Source organism: Pholis gunnellus (assembly GCF_910591455.1).
Source record: "Pholis gunnellus genome assembly, chromosome: 11".
Lineage (NCBI taxonomy): Eukaryota > Metazoa > Chordata > Actinopteri > Perciformes > Pholidae > Pholis > Pholis gunnellus.
In genome coordinates this window covers 4,331,160-4,354,510 of record NC_136538.1, presented here as the reverse complement: position 1 = coordinate 4,354,510, position 23,351 = coordinate 4,331,160, and the positions used below count along the sequence as shown (strand labels likewise).

General features: G+C 42.3%; 1 protein-coding gene across 3 annotated transcripts in view; it reads left to right on the top strand.

Annotated features, from left to right (window-relative positions):
• rims1a (regulating synaptic membrane exocytosis 1a) overlaps nucleotides 1-23,351 on the top strand; it is a gene marked incomplete at both ends in the record, with an annotated part of 90,836 nt that overhangs the window by 23,366 nt on the left and 44,119 nt on the right. For 2 of the 3 annotated variants that reach the window (XM_079169481.1, XM_079169482.1), the window contains 4 exons: nucleotides 3,424-3,634; nucleotides 7,593-7,604; nucleotides 20,706-20,977; nucleotides 22,001-22,680. In XM_079169481.1, coding sequence (XP_079025607.1) covers nucleotides 3,424-3,634; nucleotides 7,593-7,604; nucleotides 20,706-20,977; nucleotides 22,001-22,680 — 1,175 coding nt within the window. Of the gene's footprint in view, nucleotides 1-3,423; nucleotides 3,656-7,592; nucleotides 7,605-20,705; nucleotides 20,978-22,000; nucleotides 22,681-23,351 lie in introns of all 3 variants that reach the window. The other variant, XM_079169480.1, reaches the window with a different exon arrangement.

The window sequence follows — 23,351 nt, the reverse complement described above, 5'->3', positions numbered from 1 at the left end:
TTCTTTCCACTTTTTCTTCACTCCTCTCCTTTTTTCTTGTTTTGTGTCCTCCTCTCCTTTCCTCCTCTTTTTTCCATCCTTCCACTCTTTCCTTTATCATTTCCTGAGTTTGAATTCCATCCTCTACTTTCTGTTTCCTTCCTCCCCTTCTCTCCCCTCTCCTCCTGTTTCCTGTTCTCTCCTCTCATTTCATCTCTTCTCTACCTTTTTAACCCTTCCTCTCCTTTTTCTGTCTCCTCTTCTATCCTCTTTTTGTCCATCATCCCCTCTACTCCTTCCCTCACGTTTTCTTGTGTTTCCTTTATCCTCTTCCTCTTCTCACCTACCTTCTACACTTTCCCTTTGTCCTCTTCTCTCCTCCCTCCCACTTGGCCCCTCTTTCATCGTTTCTCATCTCCCCTCCTCTCCTTCTCCTTATTTCCTTCCTCTCAGATTTTGTTCTTTATTAGCACGAATGTTAATGTCACATTGTCTTCTAAGATTAATTGTATATTATTGAGCTATTACATTTTACAAGAAAACAAAACAAACATAGAATCGGTAGATTACAAACACACACCATCCTTCAGAACATACATACACAAAATGGATTGATTGAACACAGACTGAAGGAGGTGTAAAAGCAAATACATATTTTGTAGCCGGGAGAGCTGTTTTTATTTTGCTGATGTAAGGAAGTTTGTCTTCTCTTGGCAGCCATGTTTGTCAGTGTTTCTTTCGACAGCTGAGTGTGTACATTGTCAATGTTTTACTCAGCTTTTTTATTAGCTAAAGTGGTGGGATGTGGGTCAAGTGTTTCAGGGCCAAATAACAGTTGAGTTTGTGTTGTGTTTGGCATATTTCAGTTCAATACGGTAGTTTTTGGTGTGTGTGTTTTTGTGTATAACTTGGTTGAGTTGGATTGTTTTTTTTGCCAATTTGATGGCCTGAGGCTCCTGAATAGTGTTCCTGTAAGACGCTTTAGGATCGCTTCTTTTTCGCTCCCTCGTCTCCTTTCCTCTCTTTTCTATTCCTCAGCTTTCTGTTGGTATGCTGTCATCGTCTCCAATCTTCTCCTTCACCTCAACCATTTTTTTCCTTTCTTCATTTATTTATTTTTCTTCTCTCCTCCCATTTCTACTCAATTCTTGTCTTTGCAGTTTTATTTTCTTTCTCTCTTTTATATAAGCTACACATATGTAGACATGTTCAGAATATGTTATGTATGGGATGTGTAATTTTGTTCGTTCTGTCCCCTGCCATCTTCGTATGTGATCTTAACTAATCTACCTGCAAGATGGAATCACTAGCTAGACTACAAAATATAAATGTATGTACATCTCCTCTCCTCCCTGTGATTCTGAGCCCATCAGTTCTGCGTCTTCTTTGGTCTTTTTCCCCTCTATTTGCTCTCTCCTCAATCTCCACGGTGTGAAATCCAATTAATCAACATACTGTAACGCCTTAGATCAAAACCAATACTCTCTCTCTCTCTCTCTCTCTCTCTCTCTCTCTCTCTCTCTCTCTCTCTCTCTCTCTTATCGATTTGAGTCCTTGTGTCAGCCTGAAACAATAGCGGACACAAAAAAAAGTTGATTGCACCAAAACACACAAACAGCACTGACAGCAGTAATATCGACTGGACTTAATGTAACAATTGTCTCTCTTCGCTCTCTGGTTTCAGGTCACTTCTCCTCTCCTTTATTCATTTATTCATTTATTACTTATCCGATAAAAACTCTTAGCATTCTTTTCTACTTTTTATTGTTTCTGATCACCCTAACTCGATCTGCAGTCAGTCACAGGTTATGGAATTACTATGCTGAACCTAATGGCCTCAATAGAGCAGTATGGAGTCATGATTTTTCATCCCATTTTATTTCTATTATTTTTTTTACAAAAGATGCAGGAAGATGTTTATTTCTTCATATATTTTTAGTTTTAGTCACAGTAGCTATAGAAATGGAAAGGTTTGTTGTGTGGTTGGTAGGTCAAGTTGTCTCAGCAACTATTGAGGGGATTGCAGTGAAGTTTTGCACAGACATTCATGGTTGCCTGAGGACGTCAATAACTTTGGCTATCCGCTGACTTTTCTTCTAGCGCCATCATGAGGTTGACTTTTTTCAGGTTGGAACTTAAATGACTTGGCAACTAATAGTTGGATTTAGTAGAAATTTGGCACAGAAACACAGGTCCCCAGAGGATGAACCGTAATGATTTTCTTGATCCTCTGTCTTCTTCTCTGGCACCACCAGTGACTCAAAGTTTGGTCTTTTGTTCCACTACTTACAGACTGAAATATCTCAATATCTACATGATATTGAATTTGTACAGACATTCATGGTTTCCTACAAAATAAATCTTGATCCCCTGAATTTTTCTATACCACCAACAGTCTTGACATTTTTTTAACTTTTGGATGGATTGCCATACCATTTGGTATTCATGTTCCCCTCAGGATGGATTGTAATAACATTGCCGATCCCCTTAACTTTTTATCTTGTGCTATCATTTGTTCAACATTTCTTTTCATCCAGTGCTTTGGCTTACATCCAAACACCAACAAAACTTAAGACATTTTCATAAATGTAGATGTTCTTTATGTTCGATGCCAAATACAGTAGATACTGTTAGCATGCTAACACCTTCACCATTCTCTGTCAAATATCCGCATGTCAAAATTATCTTTGTGAGCGTGTTAGCATGCAGACATTAGCATTTAGCTCAAATCAAGGCTATGCTTAAGTAAAGCCTCATATGGACGCTAGCATGTCTATAGGGAACACATCAGAAAATACCCACCACCATTACGTTTTATGTTAGCAACTTTAACTAGTTGGGATACATCACTGTCCTATTTCAAGTGTGGACATGCATTCAGTTTTTCATGAAGGCATTAATGTTAGCAAATGGTCTTCAAAGAGCAGCACGTCACAGTTACTGTACCTTGACTACTTCATCTGTCTGTATTAGGCGTTTGACCTATCTGTCTTTAATATGAATACAGATCAATTGTCTTGCGAATGCCCACCATAAGTCTTGTTTGTGTATTCCCACACTGCGCGTGTTTGTGTTAACTAGGGCTGCCCCCTCTCAGTCAGTTAGTCCCCCCAATCGGTCGTTTTGGTTTTAGTCGACTGAGATGTCTTGAGTCCAGTTGTCGTTTTTTATGCTTTTTCATACTAAATGACTTATTTCCAAAAAACTTAAGAGAGCATCTCTGGTAAACACAAGATTTAAAGTGGTGCTTCTGTGTGATTCTTGTGTAGAAACTCAGTTTTACAGATATATCAAATTAAATTAAACAGTCGATTAGTTTGTTAGTTGACATAGAATTTTTTGGTCAACGACTGCCCCAGTGGCAATGTACTAATTCAAAAACACAATCAACTTTCAAAGATGCCAAAGCCTTTATGTTCTCATCTTGTTTTATTTTATTCCCAGAGGAATCCAGCAGCAGTTGTCCAGCTACAGGGAGACGGTGGTCCGGCAGGCCACGGTGGCGGCAGGCTCGACCGTCCACCGGGACGATGCGCCTACATGCGGCATTTGCCACAAGACCAAGTTCGCAGACGGCTGCGGGAACCTGTGCTCGTACTGCCAGACCAAGTTCTGTGCCCGCTGCGGAGGGCGAGTGTCGCTACGATCCAACACGGTAAGAGAGGCGGAAAAGGGTGTGGCGATGGACCATGGTGGGTCAATGCAATCGGGCAACATTTCATACATATCCTGTGAAAATTCTCATGTTATCAACATTTGAACGGAACTCTTCCATCCATTCTTTGGTTTCGATGATGTTGGTGGAGTGCGCTGTTCAACACATTGATCCAAAATCTTCTGTCGGTTTTACTGGGTTGAGATGTTGTGAATGGAAAGCCATAACATATGATTTACATTATTGTCATACTCACCAAACCATTCAGTGAGCCATCGTTCCCAGTGGATGGGGTGGCTTTGTCATCATAGGAGAGACCACTCCCATCAGGATCGAAGGGTTTTTAATCATAGAGAGGATCACGTTGATCACTCAGACGAACTTTGTGTTGATTTGCCGTGACTCAAAAAAAAAAAAATCAAGATGTATCCCCAGAACCGACAAAAGGGAGTAAAAGGCAAACGAATCAAAAATCTAAATGAACACAATAATGAATACGATTGTCTTTTAGAAGAAATATGAAGCTTTGTAAACTTGTAATCAGTTGGTGAGAAAAGTTTTTTTTATGGGTTTTTTCCTGAACCACTAGTCAGTTGATGAAATAAGTTGATGAAACAAGCTATTTATTAATTTTTTTATATTTTTTAATCCATTTTATTTAATTAATGTACAGGGTTATTTATTGAAATATTCAGTAACATGTCTGACTTGTCTGATCATTTTTAGCTTTTGGCCAAACATTTTAAATATTGTATCTAAATTGTTCATTTATACATGTTATAACAGTTATGTCAAATGATCTGGACCAACTGTTGTATGAATTGGTCTTAATGCAAAAGATTGTACCATAAACAAAAACTAAAACTTTCGCGGGACAGCACAAGTTCATATCCATCATTGAATCCAAAATATGCACTTCATACACGTATAGCACATGCAGCTGGGCCTCAGGTGTTAGAACTCTGGTGGTGATGAGCCGTGGCACATGTGTGTCTTTATGTGTGTATTTAAGTGAATAGTGTGCTGTGGATGTGTGTGTGTACGATATCGACACCCATCCTTTGTATGTTACCTTGTATTTACGTGTGCCTCCGGTCATGTGTGTGAATGTGATCCATGCCTGGTTTTGTGTGTGTGTGTGACCCAGGCAGGAGCTAGTAAAGGTTAATTGGGCATTAGACTGAGCTGTGGACAGATGGGGGTGGTCTCCCACTCTGTCTCGGTCTCCCAGGGGTTCCGGAGGTGCCCTATACACACACAGCGGGGTGTAGGTGCGTGTGCGTTGGCTTTGGGGGAGCCAAGCCTTCCTCTAAAATAAGTGACGTCCCCTCTCCCGCCCCCCTCCCCTCCCCTACATCGCCCGCGTGGCATTTAATGACCTCACGCTTGCACAAACACACACCTGCTCAAAAGTACATCTTAATTGCCTGACATGGGGAGAGTTCAGCTGTGGGGTCCTGGGTGGTGTGTTGGGGCGAGTGGCGGCTGCATTCAGCAGGAGATGGCTTTTGAAAGGTGGATTTTGCACTTGTCTATACACAGAAGCTTTGTGCGAAATCTTCACAGACATGTATATATGTATTTCTTAAAACCTCTTAAACTCTGCGAGGACGCCTGCGTCCTTGATCCCCTCCCCTTCCGTTCTTACGGCTTGCTCATGCAAAATACGTCACAAAAAATGGCCGTGTTTGGTATCCCTGCATGCACCAAATCCTCATCTTTGCATAGAAAACATCTCTTTTCTTTTATTTCCTATGAATTTTTCACAAAAGGAGCCCAAACACACAGTGTCCAAAGTTGCCATGACCTCTGCAAGTCGGGTCTTGCAGCATTTCGATGGCGAAAGATACAGTACAGACCCGAATTTACTAGTAAATGTATTAGCGGATGTTACCATGGAGCTAGCGGCTGCAGAAAACGCTAGTACTTACAGTACAAACCTAATAATTATTTAATATAAGCCGTCAACCTATGTGATCATAGTTTTCACTCTTCATGTGCGGCTCTTTTCTGAAGCTTCATTATGGTGTGTCTGTGTCTAAAAGTTACTTTGGCGATCACAATGATGCCGGGTTTCAACACTGCACTATGTTAGCATCTGGCTTAGCATTGTTTGTTCACTGACAGTAATGTATTGAAGCCAGGAGACCAAGCTATCTTTACCTGCCCTGAAAACGTGGATTTGCTCCGTTTTTGTTTGACTGCATTTCACGAGTAACAGCTAGCGATACGTTTAGGCTTGTCAAGCCCTTCGTCTAGAGGAGACTTCAGGCTTCCTAACGATGTATTGCATGTGTACATTGAGCTGTGCTGGGGGTGTAAACAGTCTCGCGTAACGGAGCTGCCCGCATACTCGGCCGTGCGCTCGGTTGTGGCTATTACTCACAGCAAGTCTGCTACTTACATACCACGTCTTCCACCATATATACTTAGTTTTTGCAATTTGCAATGGCTAAAATTAAAAGGGAAATAATATAATAGCAAAATGTAAAGGAAAAAACACCTTTAGTGTGTCAGAATATCATTTGGTTATCATGTGTCCATTTGCGTCTCCAAATATCATTTAGAGCTCCGCCTGGATCTCTTCATGGAAAGGAACACTGTAGAATGGTCATACTTTGTCCAATCTTCTTCAAATTTGAGGCAGGTGTTTACTGATAGTGTAGTTACAGCCCTATACTGTCCTTTACCGGTACAGATACAGGCAAAGGCAGTTATTTATACTGAAAGATACTTTTTTATTTTAGGCGGACAAAAATCTTCAATTTCTACTGACTTCAAAGGCCCACTGCTCTGTTTCTGTATGACCCACAGGTCTACATAGACTTTCACAAGGAACCTTAGGGGGTTTTCTTTCTGGCAAGACCTCATTGCTGCATATAGTCAGAGTGGTTCGGAAGTTACAGCCATTTTAGTTTGGGTATGTCATTGTAGGCGTTGTTGCTCCAAAATAGGGGGGGGGAGTGGAAGAGGTTTAATATGATACTGTTGTTATTGAGTAATGTTAGCAATGTGTCTTCGCAGTGTTTATTTAATGACTTTTCTTGTGTAGAGCTGTGAGAGGGGGACATTGCAATAAGTAATGATGAAAAAAATAACTAAAAAGAAAATAATACAGTTTGGAAATTTGACACGGTCTTTGCCAGAAAAAAATGACAGCATTGGCTGCTTGTCCAAGCACTTTAAAGAATAGTTTAATATTTCATGAACACAGTCATTTGCTTGACAGGGCTTCTGTTTCTATGTGCGGAACCAGTCGCTTAGCCTACCTCGGCTTAAGCTTGGGCGCGGGGGGAAACAGCTAGTCTAGCTCTCTTCGAAGTAAAAAAATACACCATGGATGGTGGGATTACCTTTAGTGACTGAAACTGACAACAATGTAGCATTGAAAAGGCCAGCTCACTTTATCTAAATCACACCGGTGCTGCATCACATCACTTCCAGCAAGTGTCACGGAGAACACTAAGGTTTTGAGCCCAATATTTTCTGGTCCGGCTCAGCTAAAAACACAAAAACACTGAATCCGTCAGCACTGAATTTCGTTTGTGTTTTTGAGCATAAAATGACTGCTCGCTTGTTAATATTGTTTTCACAAATGTTGACGAAAAGCAGCCCCAAATTTCATCTACCAGCCCAAGGCTATTTTTCTCAGCCCAACTTGATCAAAAGTAGCACAATTGATTCGCATCATGTCTCGGACTACCAACAGTTAATGTATTTCGTTGTTTATGCGTAAGGATTTGTTGGAACATTTCAACTCAAATCTGGCTCAACAGAGTGGCAGCATATTCTTTTCTGTTCGGTAATTGTAACGTTATTGGAAACTGAAATATCTGTTTGTTACAGTGTTTGTTGCTGGTAGGGCTGTAGGATCATTGCCATGCTTTCAGATATCATCTTTGCTCACATTCTCTCTGTCTTTCTTTTCATTATACATGGATGGCTGACTGGGCTGCAGGAGGACAAAGTGGTGAGTGCTGTGTTTTTTTTGTGTGTCATTTCTGGACTGCATAACTCTGCCTGCAACCTTTAAGACAATCCATCTTAATGGGTTCAGACAGTATGTATGTATGTATCTATCTATCAGTCTGTCTGTCTGTCCATGTGTCTGTTATTATCACAAGTTGTTCATTGTTTGCTGCTGCTGGCTGGCTGAGAGCTACCAAACGGAATTTCGTTGTATCACTACAATGACAATAAAAACCTCTTTATCTTTATCTTTATCTCTAAGTTGTGTCAGTAGAAGCAGTAGCGGTGGTAGTAGTAGTAACAATGAGTAGTAGCAGGAACCTTCCTGGTTGAATATTTCATCATCTAGATTAAAACAATCAGTTGTTTTCCATACCTACTGATGTTCCTATAGCATCACTCAGCATGCATTTGATGCAGGGAAACAACTTGGACCTCAGACGTAGAACAGAAAAAAAATAGATATATTATGTCTTATGTTTTGGTTGACAGGGTTTGTGCCCGACTATTTCTTGGCCGGGCGCAGTGACCATTTGGGGTCTTGGCATCATTGTGAGGTTGCCAAGCAACCAGCAGAGAGTCCAGGAAGTGATATCTCTAATGAACCAATATCCCAAAATATCAAACTATTGCTGTGCTTTGTGCTTGACCCCATCAAACCCAGACCCAAGCGCCCAACCAAACCACAGCTATGCAACCTAATTCATTGCCACAGTGGGAGACGCATTGTTGACCTTGGACTTGGACACTTAAACCATCTCCTGTTTCTTGTGGTTCGTGACACATAAGCCATTGGTGTGTTGGCCTGCTCCATAGCTGTAGAGAAAATGTCCTCTGTTGTGTGGCCTGGTTAAACAGGAGTTGGGAAGAATCATCCGAAATGATACTGCTGGAGAAACGTTCCCAGCGGACATGCCTTTAACACCTTCCTCTGCTTGGGTAGTTGTGTCAGGTTTAGAACCTTACTTGGCCTTGGCTGCTTTCCCTCAGGGCAACTGCCAAACTGGCACTTTGATGATAGTTGGCTGGGCTTGAACGCCACGGCTGTCCAAGAGTGCTTTGGTGTGCTGTACATAGCAGTCTCACTCCCCTGCTAAAGCTCCGTACAACAATCACTGGCTCTAAAGAGGGAGGTTTTGGCAGGATGGAGGCCTTATGTAGCACTGTCCGTATAGCTGGATATGGATTCGTTTAATTACGTGGGGATTGATTAATCTTGCCTGGCACCGCGCTCCAAAAATGCAAAGTTTCTCTGCCCGCTTTTTCCATTCTACTCAAACAAAATACTCACAGTTAAAGTGAAAGTGTTGGCACAGACATTCCCGACACTCCCAGGGGTCCTTGAGGGAGTTCCAGGTGGTCCCCAGAAAAATGGGTGATCTTTTAATTTCAACATTTAAAGTATCGCCCGCTGCCCCAAAAAATGCAGACTGGCAAATAATAGCATAGCATTGGCCAGCTCCGACCAGCGTCGAACAGCTGTCAAGCTCTGCTCAGTAGACTCTCATGCAATGGTTTCAGATGTTCTTCATTTTCCGGACGTTTTTTGTGTATTTGGAGCTAGACATGGTTAAACGTTGTGTTATAGCGATACTCGTTACCCGGAGAGGTTGGAGGGAGATATATGTTTCTAAAACGTTACATTTCTACGTAAAGACCTGCTGAGCTAACATTAGCAAAGTACGTTAGCACATCATTAACTAGTGTTAATACGTCTATGGTACGTTAGCTACTGAAGGTATACTGAATGTAAACACATGCTGCTTTTTCTTTAAAATTATGTTTACCTCAACTGTCGTTGACAACTACTGAATTATGGCCTTAATCATAACTAACAACCAAAATCTGTTTTTTAATAAAGTGCTTTTCAAACTGAGTTTCCGTGGGTCTTTGAGGTCAGTCCCTGGAAATATGTAGGTGGAGAGTAACTTTTATTTCACTTACGTTACCACAGTGAGATGCTGGATATTTCAGGTGGCTATCAATAATCTGAAGGAAACTATTTGAGAGCCCTTGAAATATCATACTTCTCAAGACACATGGAGTTAACCACACAACATACCTTCCAATGTTATGTTGTAAGACTTGATTATTTATTATTTGTGAAAAAAGAAAATGTAAGCTTAATAGATTCTACATTTTCTTTCACAAACATCATCTTGTCTTTCCAGCGTATTCATTTTGTACACTGAATGACCTGCGATGAGTGCGCTGTCTTGCTTTCAAAAGAACATCTGTGAAAGCCGATGACAGAGAGATAAATAAAGTTTTAATAAGCATAACGCTATACAGTGTGTGGTGCATGCAGCCTAGTGTGTGGTGCTAATGATATTCGGGGCTCATTATCTGCAGTGATGGCTGAGCTCTCGTGGAGAGATGAGTGTGTGTTGTTGCACTGGAGCCAAGTGTTTCTCACAGAAAGGGCCACTTTTGAAGTCTTGATTCCTCTTCTCATGGGAGACTCAGGAGTGTTGTGTGTTTATTTTTCAAACACACACACACACGCGCACACGCACGCACGCACGCACACACACACACACACACACACACACACACACACACACACACACACACACACACACACACACACACACACACACACACACACACACACACACGCTCACTAACACCTCTCCTCTCTAATTGTAATGTCCAGGGATGTATTTCTGTCGGGGTTCTATGCTTTTATGTGGCTATAACTTACACTGCTCATCTGTTTTTAGACCGGTTCTGATTCAGAATTACTAGCATGGCTGCCTTATCCACTGGTGCTGTTAACCATAGCAACATATCCTCATACAATGTTTCGTATGATATCTTACAAAAGGTTGCTCCTTTTCGTGCGTTTTCCAAAGACATTCCAGAAACACGTGTCAATTTTCGGCGCATTACACGCATACAGTCTTTTCAAAATAAACTACCGTCTTCACAGTAAACAACTCAGTTAGGTTTAGGAAACAAAACTACTTGATTAGGTTTAGGAAAAGATCGTGAGCTACTTAGTTAGGTTTAGGCAACAAAACTACTTCATTCCACTGATAAAAGCTGTAGACACTTAAAGCAACGTATCCTCATACAACGGTTTGAATGATATCTTACGAAAAGTTATTCTCATTTTGTGTTTTCTTATCAAAGTTCAGCAAGACGTAAGTTAAGCAACGAGTCAATTTCGCTCCTCATGTGCCTACAGTCTTTCTAAATGGTGTGTGTTTATGAGCTCAGAGACAAGTCTGTAGCGTCAAGCTTGTGTAGATTTGCTCCAAGCATCCCAGAGTGCCACACTCATTTACTTGTGTCTGGGTCATGATGCCACTAACACTGTATAGTTGGATAAAAGAATGACCGGGATGTAAGTTTACGCGGCTCCCTATGCTTTAGCCGCCGTGTCCGTCTTGCACCTGAAAGGAAATGAGCATTCAAATAAAGGCAAAAAAAAAAATACGGGGAAAACAATCTTACCATGTGCCTACTTGTGCTAATGTATATCTATTGATTCAAAGCTTACAAGGAATTATGGCTTCGTGCCGCTTTGTGTCGGGGTGCAGCGTGCTAGAAAAAGCCTGAGCGATGTCATCTGCTGTTAACGCCACAGCGCCTCATGATTACTATTGATCGCCGGTCTCGCTAGCTGCGTCCGTCTCCACGTCCATCTCTCATTGACTGGTCTTAAGGGGGCCATCTCTCTCTCTCCTGGTTGTTGCTGTATACACTCCTTGACACACGTACACACACACACAAACACATTCTCACGCCTACACGTACAAGTACGCGCTGTCGTGCAGACACCCTCGGATGTGCAGCGCTGTTTACACACAATTACAAGGAAGACACTCACATGCTCAAATTCACTTTGATTGCTCAGACAGAAAGCTTCATGTAGCTTTGATCAGGCTGTTCTCATACAGCGTTCCTACAGGGGACCGCTGTTTTCTGTGATCATGGAAATGTATTTAAAAAAAGACTCACGTAACGAGCTGGACTTTCGTAGAAAAACGCACGAAAAATAACATTCGGTAAAATATCATATGTATAAGTATGATACGGATACGGATAAGTTGTATGCGGATAAGTTAGTTTAAGTGTCTGGCTTTCATCGATGTAATGAAGATGTTTCTGTGGTTCAGAAAAGGTTGCAAAAACATAAGAAGTTACTAATGTGGGTCTGATAACTGAAAGTAACAAAAGACAAATGTCATCGGCGTTAATAAAAGTATAATTTAAGAGGTAACATGAACGTCAAGTTGCTATAGATGTATTTTTAACACAGTGTTGGCAATTTAAGTTGCAATCAATAGACAAGTGTTTAGCTTTACTTCATCAGTCAGTAAATGTTGATTGCACAATGTAATGGCCACTGGCTTTCGTTTGCTTCCATATAAGCCTCACTTTCTCTATGTGCAGTTCTGTCTGCTGCCGGGTACAATCTGCCATTAGTAGCTATCCCCAAGTTACCAAAGAGTAGCAATGGAAGTTCTTTGCAGTTATCCCCAGTAGCAGAAACGGTGAACAACCAAAATAACTGTGGTTAAAAAAAAAAATGCAGGGTCCATGTGAAAGCAATCCGGTTGTCTTTGCGACAGCGGTGCCACAGTGGCCGCGTTTCCGTTCAATTGTCCAGCCAATTTTAGACAAACTTTTGAAATGTCACAAATAAAATAAATAAAAGGTGAATTAGGTGCGCTTGCATCAACTTGTTTGGAGCGAATATACTTGGCTACACAAAGCATAGTTTCCTCAGAAGGTGGCGGTATTGGCTACGCATGGCTGTAATGAACCATTAAACAGAGTAAGTAGATATAAGTAAGTAAGTAGTAATAAGTAGAGGTTGTGAACTGGAAACTAAACAATTCAGATTTTCTATCTTACCAAACTACCATAGAAAAATTCTTTAGGAATTTGTTTCAATTGGGCAAGCTTTAATTGTCCTTTTTATGTCAGCTAGTATTGGCCGGAGATGAAGACAAGTTTTCTCTCATTATGGGAATACGGGAAGACGTTGACAGCAGAAACAGTGAATCAGTGATCACTGCTTGAATGGACATTCTAGATGTCTACATGTGTACACATCAGGTGGCAACTTCCGGGTCTGGGGGTGAAGTCAATTTGGAAGTGTCTTAAAACATGCGTTCTCTCTACTGACCAGCAGGGAACAACTCCTCTGGTTGCAAAAAGAAGTCTGGTTGTATAGAAGTCTATGAGAAAATGACTCTACTTCTCTCTTGATTGATTTATTACCTCAGTAAACATTGTAAACATGAGTTTATGGTCTCAAACTCAAGTTTCAAGTCTTCTTCAACACAGCATGATGCTCATTTAGTAAATGATGGTCCATTTAGAGTCAAACAGACCTCCAGCCAGTTTAAATGAAAAAAAAGTGTGTTCTCCACCAAACACACATTTGATTTATTTTTCTCTCTCTCACAGACACACACTTCACTCAATTACTTACTCACACACTCAGGCAGACCTTTACATTACCAGGTGCTATATCTGCTAACTAGAGACATTCAGTGGTGGGAAAAGGGAAGTGCAGCATTAAGACGACCCACACTCACCACATCCTGGCATCCATGCATGTTGATAAAGTCTTTATCTTATAACCTGTGTGTGTGTGTGTGTGCGTGTGTAGGTGTGCGTGCGTGTGTTTGTTGAAAGTGTGTGTAGTCATACATTGTGCCTGCTTGTAGGACTAGTGTTCCAAGTGTTATAGTACAAACAAGTTGCACTTGGGCGTCTGCAAACGCACTTATTCGTGTGTGAGCTGTCTGTGCCGGTGCATGTGTGTGTGTGTGTACTGTGTATATGTGTGTGTGTGTGTGTGTGTGTGTGTGTGTATTTGACTGTGGGTACCGCGCTGTGCTGATATAGTACCTCATTAGCCGATGTGGACACTAATCTCCTTTGTGGCAGTCTTTCATGCTTAGCGCGGGATTTATAGGCGCCCTCGGTTATGGCGCCCGCCTTCGCGCGCGGCCGCTGCCATACGTCAAGCTGTCGGCGGCTGACGCTATACTTCCTAAACCCGCCCCCCCTCCTCTCTCCTCCTCTACCTTTTAGGGTACACGTGGTAACGCCTGTTTGGCGGCATGCTGTCTCTGTGTTTTGCCTCCCGATCTGTGGTGATGGTACACAATTAGATTTACTCTGTAACTATCAGAATGACAACAATACCTTTCTTTAAACCCTTTAGTGTTGTTTTTAGTGTCTAATTAGGAAAGACTACGTGGAAAGTTTTGTAAGTTTTCTTACAATTTCCATTCTCAGGGTTTCCCCCGCATCTTAGAAAAACCCGCAAAACATTTGATAAAGTCTTCCAGTCACTGAAAACACATGAAAAGATGAGAGGATGAATATAAGAGATCCTGGACTCCATCAGCATTGGATTTTTCATCGTTACACTGTATCACATGCACCCAAACGCACCATATAGGCCCTACACATGAGCAGTGACGGCATACACACATGCGGATACACACTCGGGCTCCTTGACAGACGCGAATAGACACATGCACAGATGGAAACACACACACACACACACAGACACAGACAGATGCAGCAGGACGCAAAAAAAACAAACACACACAGGGGTTTGGTGTCCTAGTTTCCATCTGTGGAGAAGCTATTCTCTCTCTCTCGCTCTCTCTCTCCTTCACTCACTAACTCATCTCAGGGGGGGTTCTTGCTGTGGTCATGTGACACTTTGCAAGTGTGTGTGTGTGTGTGTTTGGATCAGAGCAGGCGTTTGTATCTGCGTGTATGCATCCATGCTCAAGTGCATACATTTCATTGTATGAATGGTGTTGTGTGAGTACGCAGTATATGTGTGTCCATCCTGTGTGTGTGTGTCTGTTTCCTCCTCTCCGGCGCTTGTTTCACCATCGTAGAGTGATCTAATACAGGGATTACTATGGGATTAAGGGAGTCTCTTATAAAATTAACGGCTCGCCGCTCTATATCTCCACAACGCTGGCCATTTGTTCTGCCGCCGTCAACTCACTCTGACGACACCTCACAAAAAAAGAAAAAAGGTGAAACCCAATAAACTGCTCCGGCAGGGAATGAAATGTGCTTATAGAGAGAAGTCACGGGAAGGCAGTTGAAACAATCTAACCCGAAACATGGTGTGAACCCAAAATCACAAATTTGCCTCAGAGGTCTTTACAATCTGTACACATAGGACATCCTCTGTCCCAGGACCTTCACATCGGAACAGGAAACACTCCCCCAAAAAAAACTTTACAGGGAGGAAAAAAAGGAAGTGGGCAGAAGTGTGATAGATGTCATGTGTACAGGATGAACAACATAACAGAGCTACAACACATTCAATGCTAGAAATTATTCATATAATGAGAGTACTAAGTATAATAATGATGGAAAAATGATGAATACTAATAACAACCAACAACAGTGGATATAGTATAATAATAATGATAATATAAGCAGCAATGGTATCGGTGATAGTAATGTAACTAATAATAATAGTAGCAGTGGGGGTCAGCAGGGCCATGGCAGGAGGCAAGACCAGGGTCCAGATATAACCACGATCCACAGAAACCTGCGAGGCGAGAAAGCACAAAGACTCCAGTGAAGAAGCAAAGTCAGTAATGAGCATTAATGAGACATGAATTCACACAGAAGGAGAGAGAGAAGAGGAGAGAGGAGCTCAGTGTGTCCTAAGGAGTCCAGCAGTCTAGGCCTATAGCAGCTTATCTAGGGGCTGGTCCACGGCAAACCTGAGCCAGCCCTAACTAAGCGTTATCAAAGAGGAAAGTCTTAAGCCTTCTCTTAGATGTGGTGAGTGTGTCTGCCCCCCGGACTGAAACAGGAAGCTGGTTCCACAGAAGAGGAGCCTGATAACTGAAGGCTCTGGCTCCCATCCTACTTTTTAAGACTCTATGAACCACAAGTAACCCTGAATTCAGGGAGCGCAGCTCTCTAGTGGGTTGATGTGGTTCTATAAGATCCTTTAGATATGGTGGTGCCTGACCAATTAGGGCTTTGTAGGTGAGAAGGATTTTAAATTATATTCTTGATTTTACAGGGAGACAGTGCAGAGAAGTTATTACAGGAGTAATATGATCTCTTTTCTTAGTTTGTGTTAGTACACAAGCTGCAGCATTCTGAATCAACTGGAGAGATTTAAGAGACTTAACCGAGCAGCCTGATAATAAGGAATTGCAGTAATCTAGCCGAGAGGTAACAAATGCATGAAGACCTTTTTCGTTTTCGAAATGTTACGCGGGTGAAAAAAGGCAGTGCTTGAAATGAGTTTTTATCTGGGAGTTTAAGGAGATATCCTGATGAAAGATAACTCAGAGATTCTTTAGGGTGCTGCTGGATGCCAGCGCAACGCCATCTAGAGAACATAAAACACTTACAAGCTCTGTCGCAAATACGGCTACTCATTCTCAGCATGATAACTTTGTAATATACCATAAACCTTTATGGTATAAAACCATGAAGCTTTTACTGAATACCCTAAACTTACTATATGCATGATCTTTTCCTATAGTCCTAGTTTAGGCTATTTGGGAAGGAATACGATAGTAGTAATAAATCAATAAATAATGATGTAAACAATTTGAAGGCCTTAAAAAACCACAGAAGAAGAACAACAGTCAGCTAACACAGTTGCTGCCGCAATTGTAGCCGACAGAGATACCAGGCCGGGGAGATACAGGCCGAGAGGATGCAAGCCAAACGTTAACGTCATGGGAGCACCTTCCTGCGGTCATCCAGCCTACCAAGTGTGTACCGGGTTGTTGGGAGCATGCAGTGCAGCCAGTGCAGAGGCTGAGGGGAGACACCAGATGACGTCTTGGATGTGCCAAATCTGCCAGGTGCCCCTGTGTCTGATGCCGTGTATAGGAACTGCTATGCCAAGTGGCACGGTCAGAGGTGTTGAGCTCAGACGGCGGAAGTTCATGGAAGAAAGGCATCGAAAGTTGAGGTTCCTAGGGCACCACATTTGTTTTTACTTTCTCTGAGTAGTTCCTTAAAGAGGACAGGAAAACTGATCTTCAAAAGTTCCTCTGGAGAAATGTTTTCTTTAGGGGTTCGGTCAACTGGTTTGCACCCCATTATTATTCATATATTCCCACTGGGATTATATCTTTTGGGTAAAACTATTTCTGTTGAGTTTTTCCTGTTTCTGTAATTGTTTGTTTCTATTTTTATTTGAGATAAGTTGCATGTGGTTGTTTTTGCTTTATTTTTAGACCACTAAATATTGTAGTGAAAAAGGGGGTTACTGAACACAATGTAACGGGAAGCCAGTAAGATGCATACACCTTCCTCACGTTGGCCACCTGCAAGATGGCGGCATGATTTCAGTATTTAGTTTACATTTGTAACTCCCAGTAGACATTTAATTTGGTTTAATATGAGATTCTGCTTTCCATCTAGCACTGCTGCACGTTCTGCAGTCGTTTGATCTTTTTTTTTTAGGTTATTCGTTGTATTGCTTGCTCCAAAACTAAGATATAGTCCCGTTGTCTGCAGCGTCTCTGAATGAAAACACACCCAGTGTAGTTTTGACAATTTCTACTGCAAATTGTGACAAAGAAACAAAAGAACACGTTAAATGAATGTGGTTTCCATCTTGTTTATTTTAGTTGGATTTCCTTTGCATACAGGAAATGACCTGCAGCATGAGAAATAATAAACTTTCTTTTCCCTGTAATAATTCACAAGTAGGAACTTTTTATTCTTGATCTTGAGTTGACCACATGTGTTACTTTGGTTATTTACCGTCACAGTTCTGAAGTTGCCAGAAGGCCTCAACTTCAGTGCTGTGACGGTAAATAACCAAAGTCAGCGTACAGTATGGACTTTGACGTGTAAGTCTACTTAACCAACAGTGGTGGACAGAAGCATGCTGATGTCTTACTCGAGTAAAAAGTTCAAAATCGAGTTCTCCGGATTTGTGTTAAATGTACTGAATAAAAGTATGATTTAGAAAGGCTTCTTTCTGTGCACCTTTTGTTGAATGAATGTTGTAACTGGTCTAGGTGGAGCTTCATCAAAACGACCTCGACAAAGCACTGTACTAGCACTACTTTCATGTATAGATAGTGATATTTAGCCACGCATTATATCATGACAATTTAGCTTTGAAAATGTTCTACGGGCCTTGACTTGACTTGTCGCAGTGAAAGAAAAGCAGAGGCGTCACAACATGAACCCCTGACGACGAGCCATCTCAACCGCGAAACGGAAATAGCTAAATGGAATGCAGCCGTCATTTATTGAATCATTTACACCTGTGATTTTCCGACCGGGACATGTCACTGTACTAGTACCTCAAAATTGTTAAATTTAAGTAGTTGCGTTGACAGTTGAAACACTTCAACTATCAGTAGATTGACAGAAGATTACTCTGCAACAATTCAGATAATTAATTCACTGCTTTCGTCTGCCATTTATCAAGTAAACAAGTCAAACAATTGACGGTTCCAGGTTTTCTAATATGAGGATTATTTGTTGCTTTTCTGGTTTGTATAATTGTAATTCTAAAATTTTAGGGTTTTGAACTGTTGGTCGAACAAAGCTAGTAATTTGCCGATACACTTTGGCAACTTGTAATGGCCACTTGTCAAACAATTCATCTATAAAGAATATTATTACTAGTTGCAGCCCTTTTTTATATTCCAGCACTGTTTTTTAATTTTTTTTTATGATTAAATAACTTGATTTATTTTGCTTTTCTGGAAGTGATTCTCTTTGTGGACAGCATTTTGAATGACTATAACAAAACGATGCGTTCAAAGACTTCCTGTCCTGTTAATGCACAGACAAGTAGACGGGGTCCATCAAGCAGCCTCGTCCACCTCGTTGGTCTGGCTGCAGAAAAATGACAGATTGGTGGACGTTTTCACCAAAGCTATAATGTTCCACACGAGGCAGTGTTGTGCTTTCTTTGCTGTGTGTGTGTATACAATATATGTGTTCGTGTGTGTATGTGTGTGTTCTCCCTCTCTCCCTGGTGCTGCTGGGGTGTTTGGCAGGATAAATATAGCCGCGTTGGTGTAAAGCTGTTTTTCTCCTCGGCTTTTGTAGCTTTAATCAAAAGCAATCTGGAGGAGGGAGAGGGGGGGGGGGGGGGAGAGGAAGGGGTGGCCGATGCCAGAGTGTTTTATTTTAGCTCTCTTTTAAAAAGTCATCGGGGAGTGTTCAGGAGTAATGACAACCCTGGTGGCTGGAGGAGAGGGACCAACTCTAACCTCCTTGTCCTCCTCCTCCATCCTCCGTCTCTATTATTTCCCGCCCGTCAACACAGGACGACGACTGCACGGTCCGCGTTCACACTGCAGGCCCTCGTGGTCTTGCCGGATGAATCCTCTCCCCCTATTCTAGGATGTAACCCCCGCATCCGCTCATCAGTGTGAACAGACAGCGACAAGACTTTCTTTGTGTGTAATGCTTTTCAGTTCAGTGTGTGTAACACGTATGTGGTCTTTCACTGTGTCACTACGTCGGTGAAAGCGCTGTAGATCAGAATTGTTGCCATTCAGTAGGGAAAATATAAAAACCTTTTGAAATTCTTATTTGAAAATGATGTCAAGGAATCATCAATTTTGTAGCACACCAACCAGCACAATGTATATCTTAATATGCAAAAATATCCTATTTAGTTAATCATCAATTCCTCTTTATATCGATGCTCTTGTTTTTCGCTGTAAACAACAAGGCCTTGGACTGGTTCTTCAGCTATTTTCCGGAGCTTTCAACCGCATCTCCCCCTCAGCGGATAGAGGTCGCTAAGCTCACGGAGAAGATTACGTACTTTCTGATAATAATAATAATAATAAAAAATATTATTTAGAAAAATAACTGATGAAGGACCAATTTGGGCTTCAAACATTGTTCTTGTCTCTAAATTAAATCTAGTGAAATTCTTAAAGGGAGCATTTTGCAGTGTTGCTAGTCTTTGGGAAGCAGATATCAGCTGTTGGACGACCAGAAAAAGGTGCGTTTTGCGCAGTGATTTGCAAAACTGAGCAAACTCCATCCACTGAGGAAGACTGTTGAGATGCAGGAATAACTTGGACCTTGAGTTATGATTCTTTTTAAAAAAACATTTGGTGTATCACTGTAGATTGGTTTTATTGTATTGCCTGTTACCATGCAATTTCTCCCTCTCTTTCCCTTAAGTAGAATAAAGTTTGTAAAAAAAACAACAGCTAGGACTGTAACCAACAATCACATTCAATATCAATCTGCCAGTAATTGTATTGATTTATTGTTGGGTCGATACCAAGTTGGAAGAAGCTGGAATTTCTGGTATTTTTGCTTAAGCGGAAAATACTTTGATGCAGTCGATTGGCAACATTGTGTCCGTTTTATTCTTTTGTGAATCGATTGAACTGTTTCTAAACTCTGCGCAGTGTGGCTTGTTTTTTGGTAAATGAACAAAAAAAGAAGTTTGGAAAATGAAAGTGGCATTTAAGGTACCAAAAATACCATTTTTGTCTCTGTGCTCATGAGGTGCATTGACACTCAAAACCTCTTTATTGTTAATCTTTAAAAAAAAATGTCTGTCAATCAAAGTTTCTTTGGGGAACAGAATGTGAAATTATGATTTAAAAAAAAAAAACGATCTGAAATTGGACTCTTCTGCTGTAGCGCGCGAACGCAGCCAACGTATAGTCGGTGTGCATATGTGTGACGGGACAAATAGAAAGCAAGAAGACGGGAGATATTGCTTTGGCAAGCAGGTTGAATATCCTCTCGTTATCCAGTTGGCGTCGTGTGCTTCAATTTGGAGGCCAGATGCAGCCCACACTGGAAGCCAAGCTGCTCCCTTGTACAACTGCCACCATGTTGATCTTGGGAAAAAAAGAAAACCTTCTATAAAAGCCTTTTTTTGTGGACCACTCATTGGCAGCAGTGCATCTCTTTAGGAAGTGCAATGTTCTATTTCCTGTTAGACAGTCGGGCATCGGTTAAGCGGTTGTCAACGTGTTGGGCTGCTGCAAATAGTCCCTTTCTGTTGGAACCATTGCTGTGATACCAGTGTCGGACGCGTTACTTATCTCGGACAAAGCAATTATCTTAGTCTCTAATCTAATCTCTTCCCATGCCCTCTTTTTTTATGAACTAGGTGATCTGGGTGTGTAATAACTGCCGGAAGCAGCAGGAGCTCCTGACCAAGCCGGGCGAATGGTTCACTGGTCCGGCCGGGAAGCCTGTCGGACTCGGTTCGGCCGTCAGCGAGCCGTACGTGTGCCAGACGCTCGGCGACAAGAAGCTTCGGTCTCGCTCCCAAGCGCCCCCGGGCTCCACCGCGGTGATCCAAGACCCCAACCGACCCGGCGCGCCTGGGACCGCGCCCGGCGCCGACCCCCGGTCGCGCAGCGAACCACCACGAGATACGTAAGCTGAAGCAATTGTTGTCGGACAAGACGGTAGGAAGGGCAGCATTCAAACTGATGAAATATTCAGTTTTGCTAAAGTGATGCAGAAAAGTTATCATACCCTTTACCAGTGGTTCTCACACTTTTTCTGTCACGCCCCACTTTGGAGGAAGAAAAATGTTCATTGCCCCACCGCCCCAACAAAATTGTAACAAAATGGTCCATGTTGAACTTGTATTGAAATAACATTGTGTGACTCCTTCATCTGTGCTTTTTCAAATAATAGAATAAAGAAAATTGCAATCAGTTTCAAGTAAACCAGACCGCTCCATCAGACAAAAACAAATACAATGTGCTAACACTTTGTTAGAACAATGCAAATACAGTTCTATCTGTGCAAAAAAATAACTAATATTTGGCAAAAATCATCTTAACAAATCTCACAAGTGTTAAGTGTTATTATGCCATTAAAATGATTAGAGATGAGAGATGCACTCCTTTCTGTATGGGTGTGTAATTTTCGAGCAGAGGCCTAAAAATAGGGCTCGGGATTAAGAAGTTAAGACACTTATCAGAACCGGAGGTTGCCGCCTGCTCCAAACCCAAGATGATCAGGGTAATTGGACTTTAGAAAAGCTCATCCAGAGCCACAGAAGTCATGATTATATTGTTTATCACAGGCAGAGTTTGACTGACCATAACTAGTACAATGAAATGTGAAATTGGTGGAGCGCCCCTTTTTAAATGCCGTCCTCTCAGCCACCAGGAAGAAAACAGCCCTTGTAAAATATGTTAATATTTATATTATCGCGTATTATCGCCTGCATTCATCGTATGCTTTTTTTTATTCAGCGGTGTCTCTTTAAGTAAGCGGCCTGTGTCGTTGTTTCCTATGCCATTCTGATTGTAATGTAAGAATGCAGTCCGTTCCAAAACACCGGATCGTAGAATGTGCCGGCACTTGTGACTTTCTGTCAGTGGACCACGAATGTTAACAATGAAATGTTTTTCTCTCTCCCTTCCCATATTGGTTGCTCCCCAGGAGAAATGGAAGGGGAGGCGGAGGAGCTGGTCGGGGAGAGCATCAGCCGGGTCAGCCCAGACTGCAGACCCAGGTCTCCATGGACCGGGACCTACGGGGGGAGTCCAGGGAGCGCAGGGAGAGCCGGCGGCTGTCGAAGGGACGCTCTTTGGAGCACGATCCTGTGGGAGGAGTCAGCGGGGTAAGGCGGACAGAAGAGGGGGGCTACCATCACATGGACCACAGCGGTGCCCCCCCTCGCCAAGCGGGGCTGGTCCCACCTGGAGGCCGGGGCCACCCTGTGCAGGGTCGCGGCGGGGGTGTGGGAGGGGAGGTTGGGGATGGCGTGCGACCCGGTCAGAGGACGGTGGGTGGGGTGGGCGGGCCACACGAACACACCCTTGCCCAGCAACCCCTTCCCCCTGAACTCAGAGAGCCTCCCAGCTCGGCCCCCGGCCAGGGGCCCATGGTGAGACGGACCAAACGGGAGAAGGCTGAAAGCATGCTGCGCAACGACTCGCTGAGCTCCGACCAATCGGAATCCCTGCGCCCGCCGCCGCCGAGGCCCTACAAGTCGAAGCGGGGGCTGGGGGCCGGAGGGAAGAGGCAGACCAGCGTAAGCAGTTCGGAGGAGGAGGGAGGGACCACGCCCGAGTACAGCAGCTGTGAGGACGCCGAGATCGAAAGTGTCAGCGAGAGAGGTGAGAGACGATACCAATCGTCACCATTTTTTGTTGCCTAAGTAAACAAACTGCCTTTAACTTCCACCAGGGAGGGTGTGGAAAGTATCGACATCTGTCAGTTCATTCATTTGTTTATCCATCCATCACAAGAGATATCTGAGGCAATTTTTATTTTTGAGAAAATTCACCACGGCTTCATGGCAGTTTCTTACACTTTTAGGACCAAGGAGGTACTTTTAACTACAGGTTAAAAAAAATCTAAATCACCACACACGTATCTCTGAGATCACGTGTTAAACTGATGCAACATAATAATAATAATAATCTTTATTTGTATAGGACATTTCATACAGACCATGTAGCTGAATAAAATGAATAAAAACAGAAAATCTTTGGTCGGAAGAAAGCATGTGTTTCACCCTTCCATTTTAAGTGTAATATAAAGAATTTCAACAGATGAAGTGGTTAGACATAAGTGTTTATTTGCAACTTCAAGCAGCGTGCTCATATTCTCTGTGTATTGTGGGACAATAGTTTACACCTACGGCACACTTAAAAATCTGACGTTTCTTTGCCTGTGTACCTTCTTTTTGAGCATACTTTAATTTGATCTCTTTCCGGTGTGAGAATGTAAGTATGGAATTTGCACACAGCTATACGTTTAGAGAAAGGGAATTTCCATTCATAGC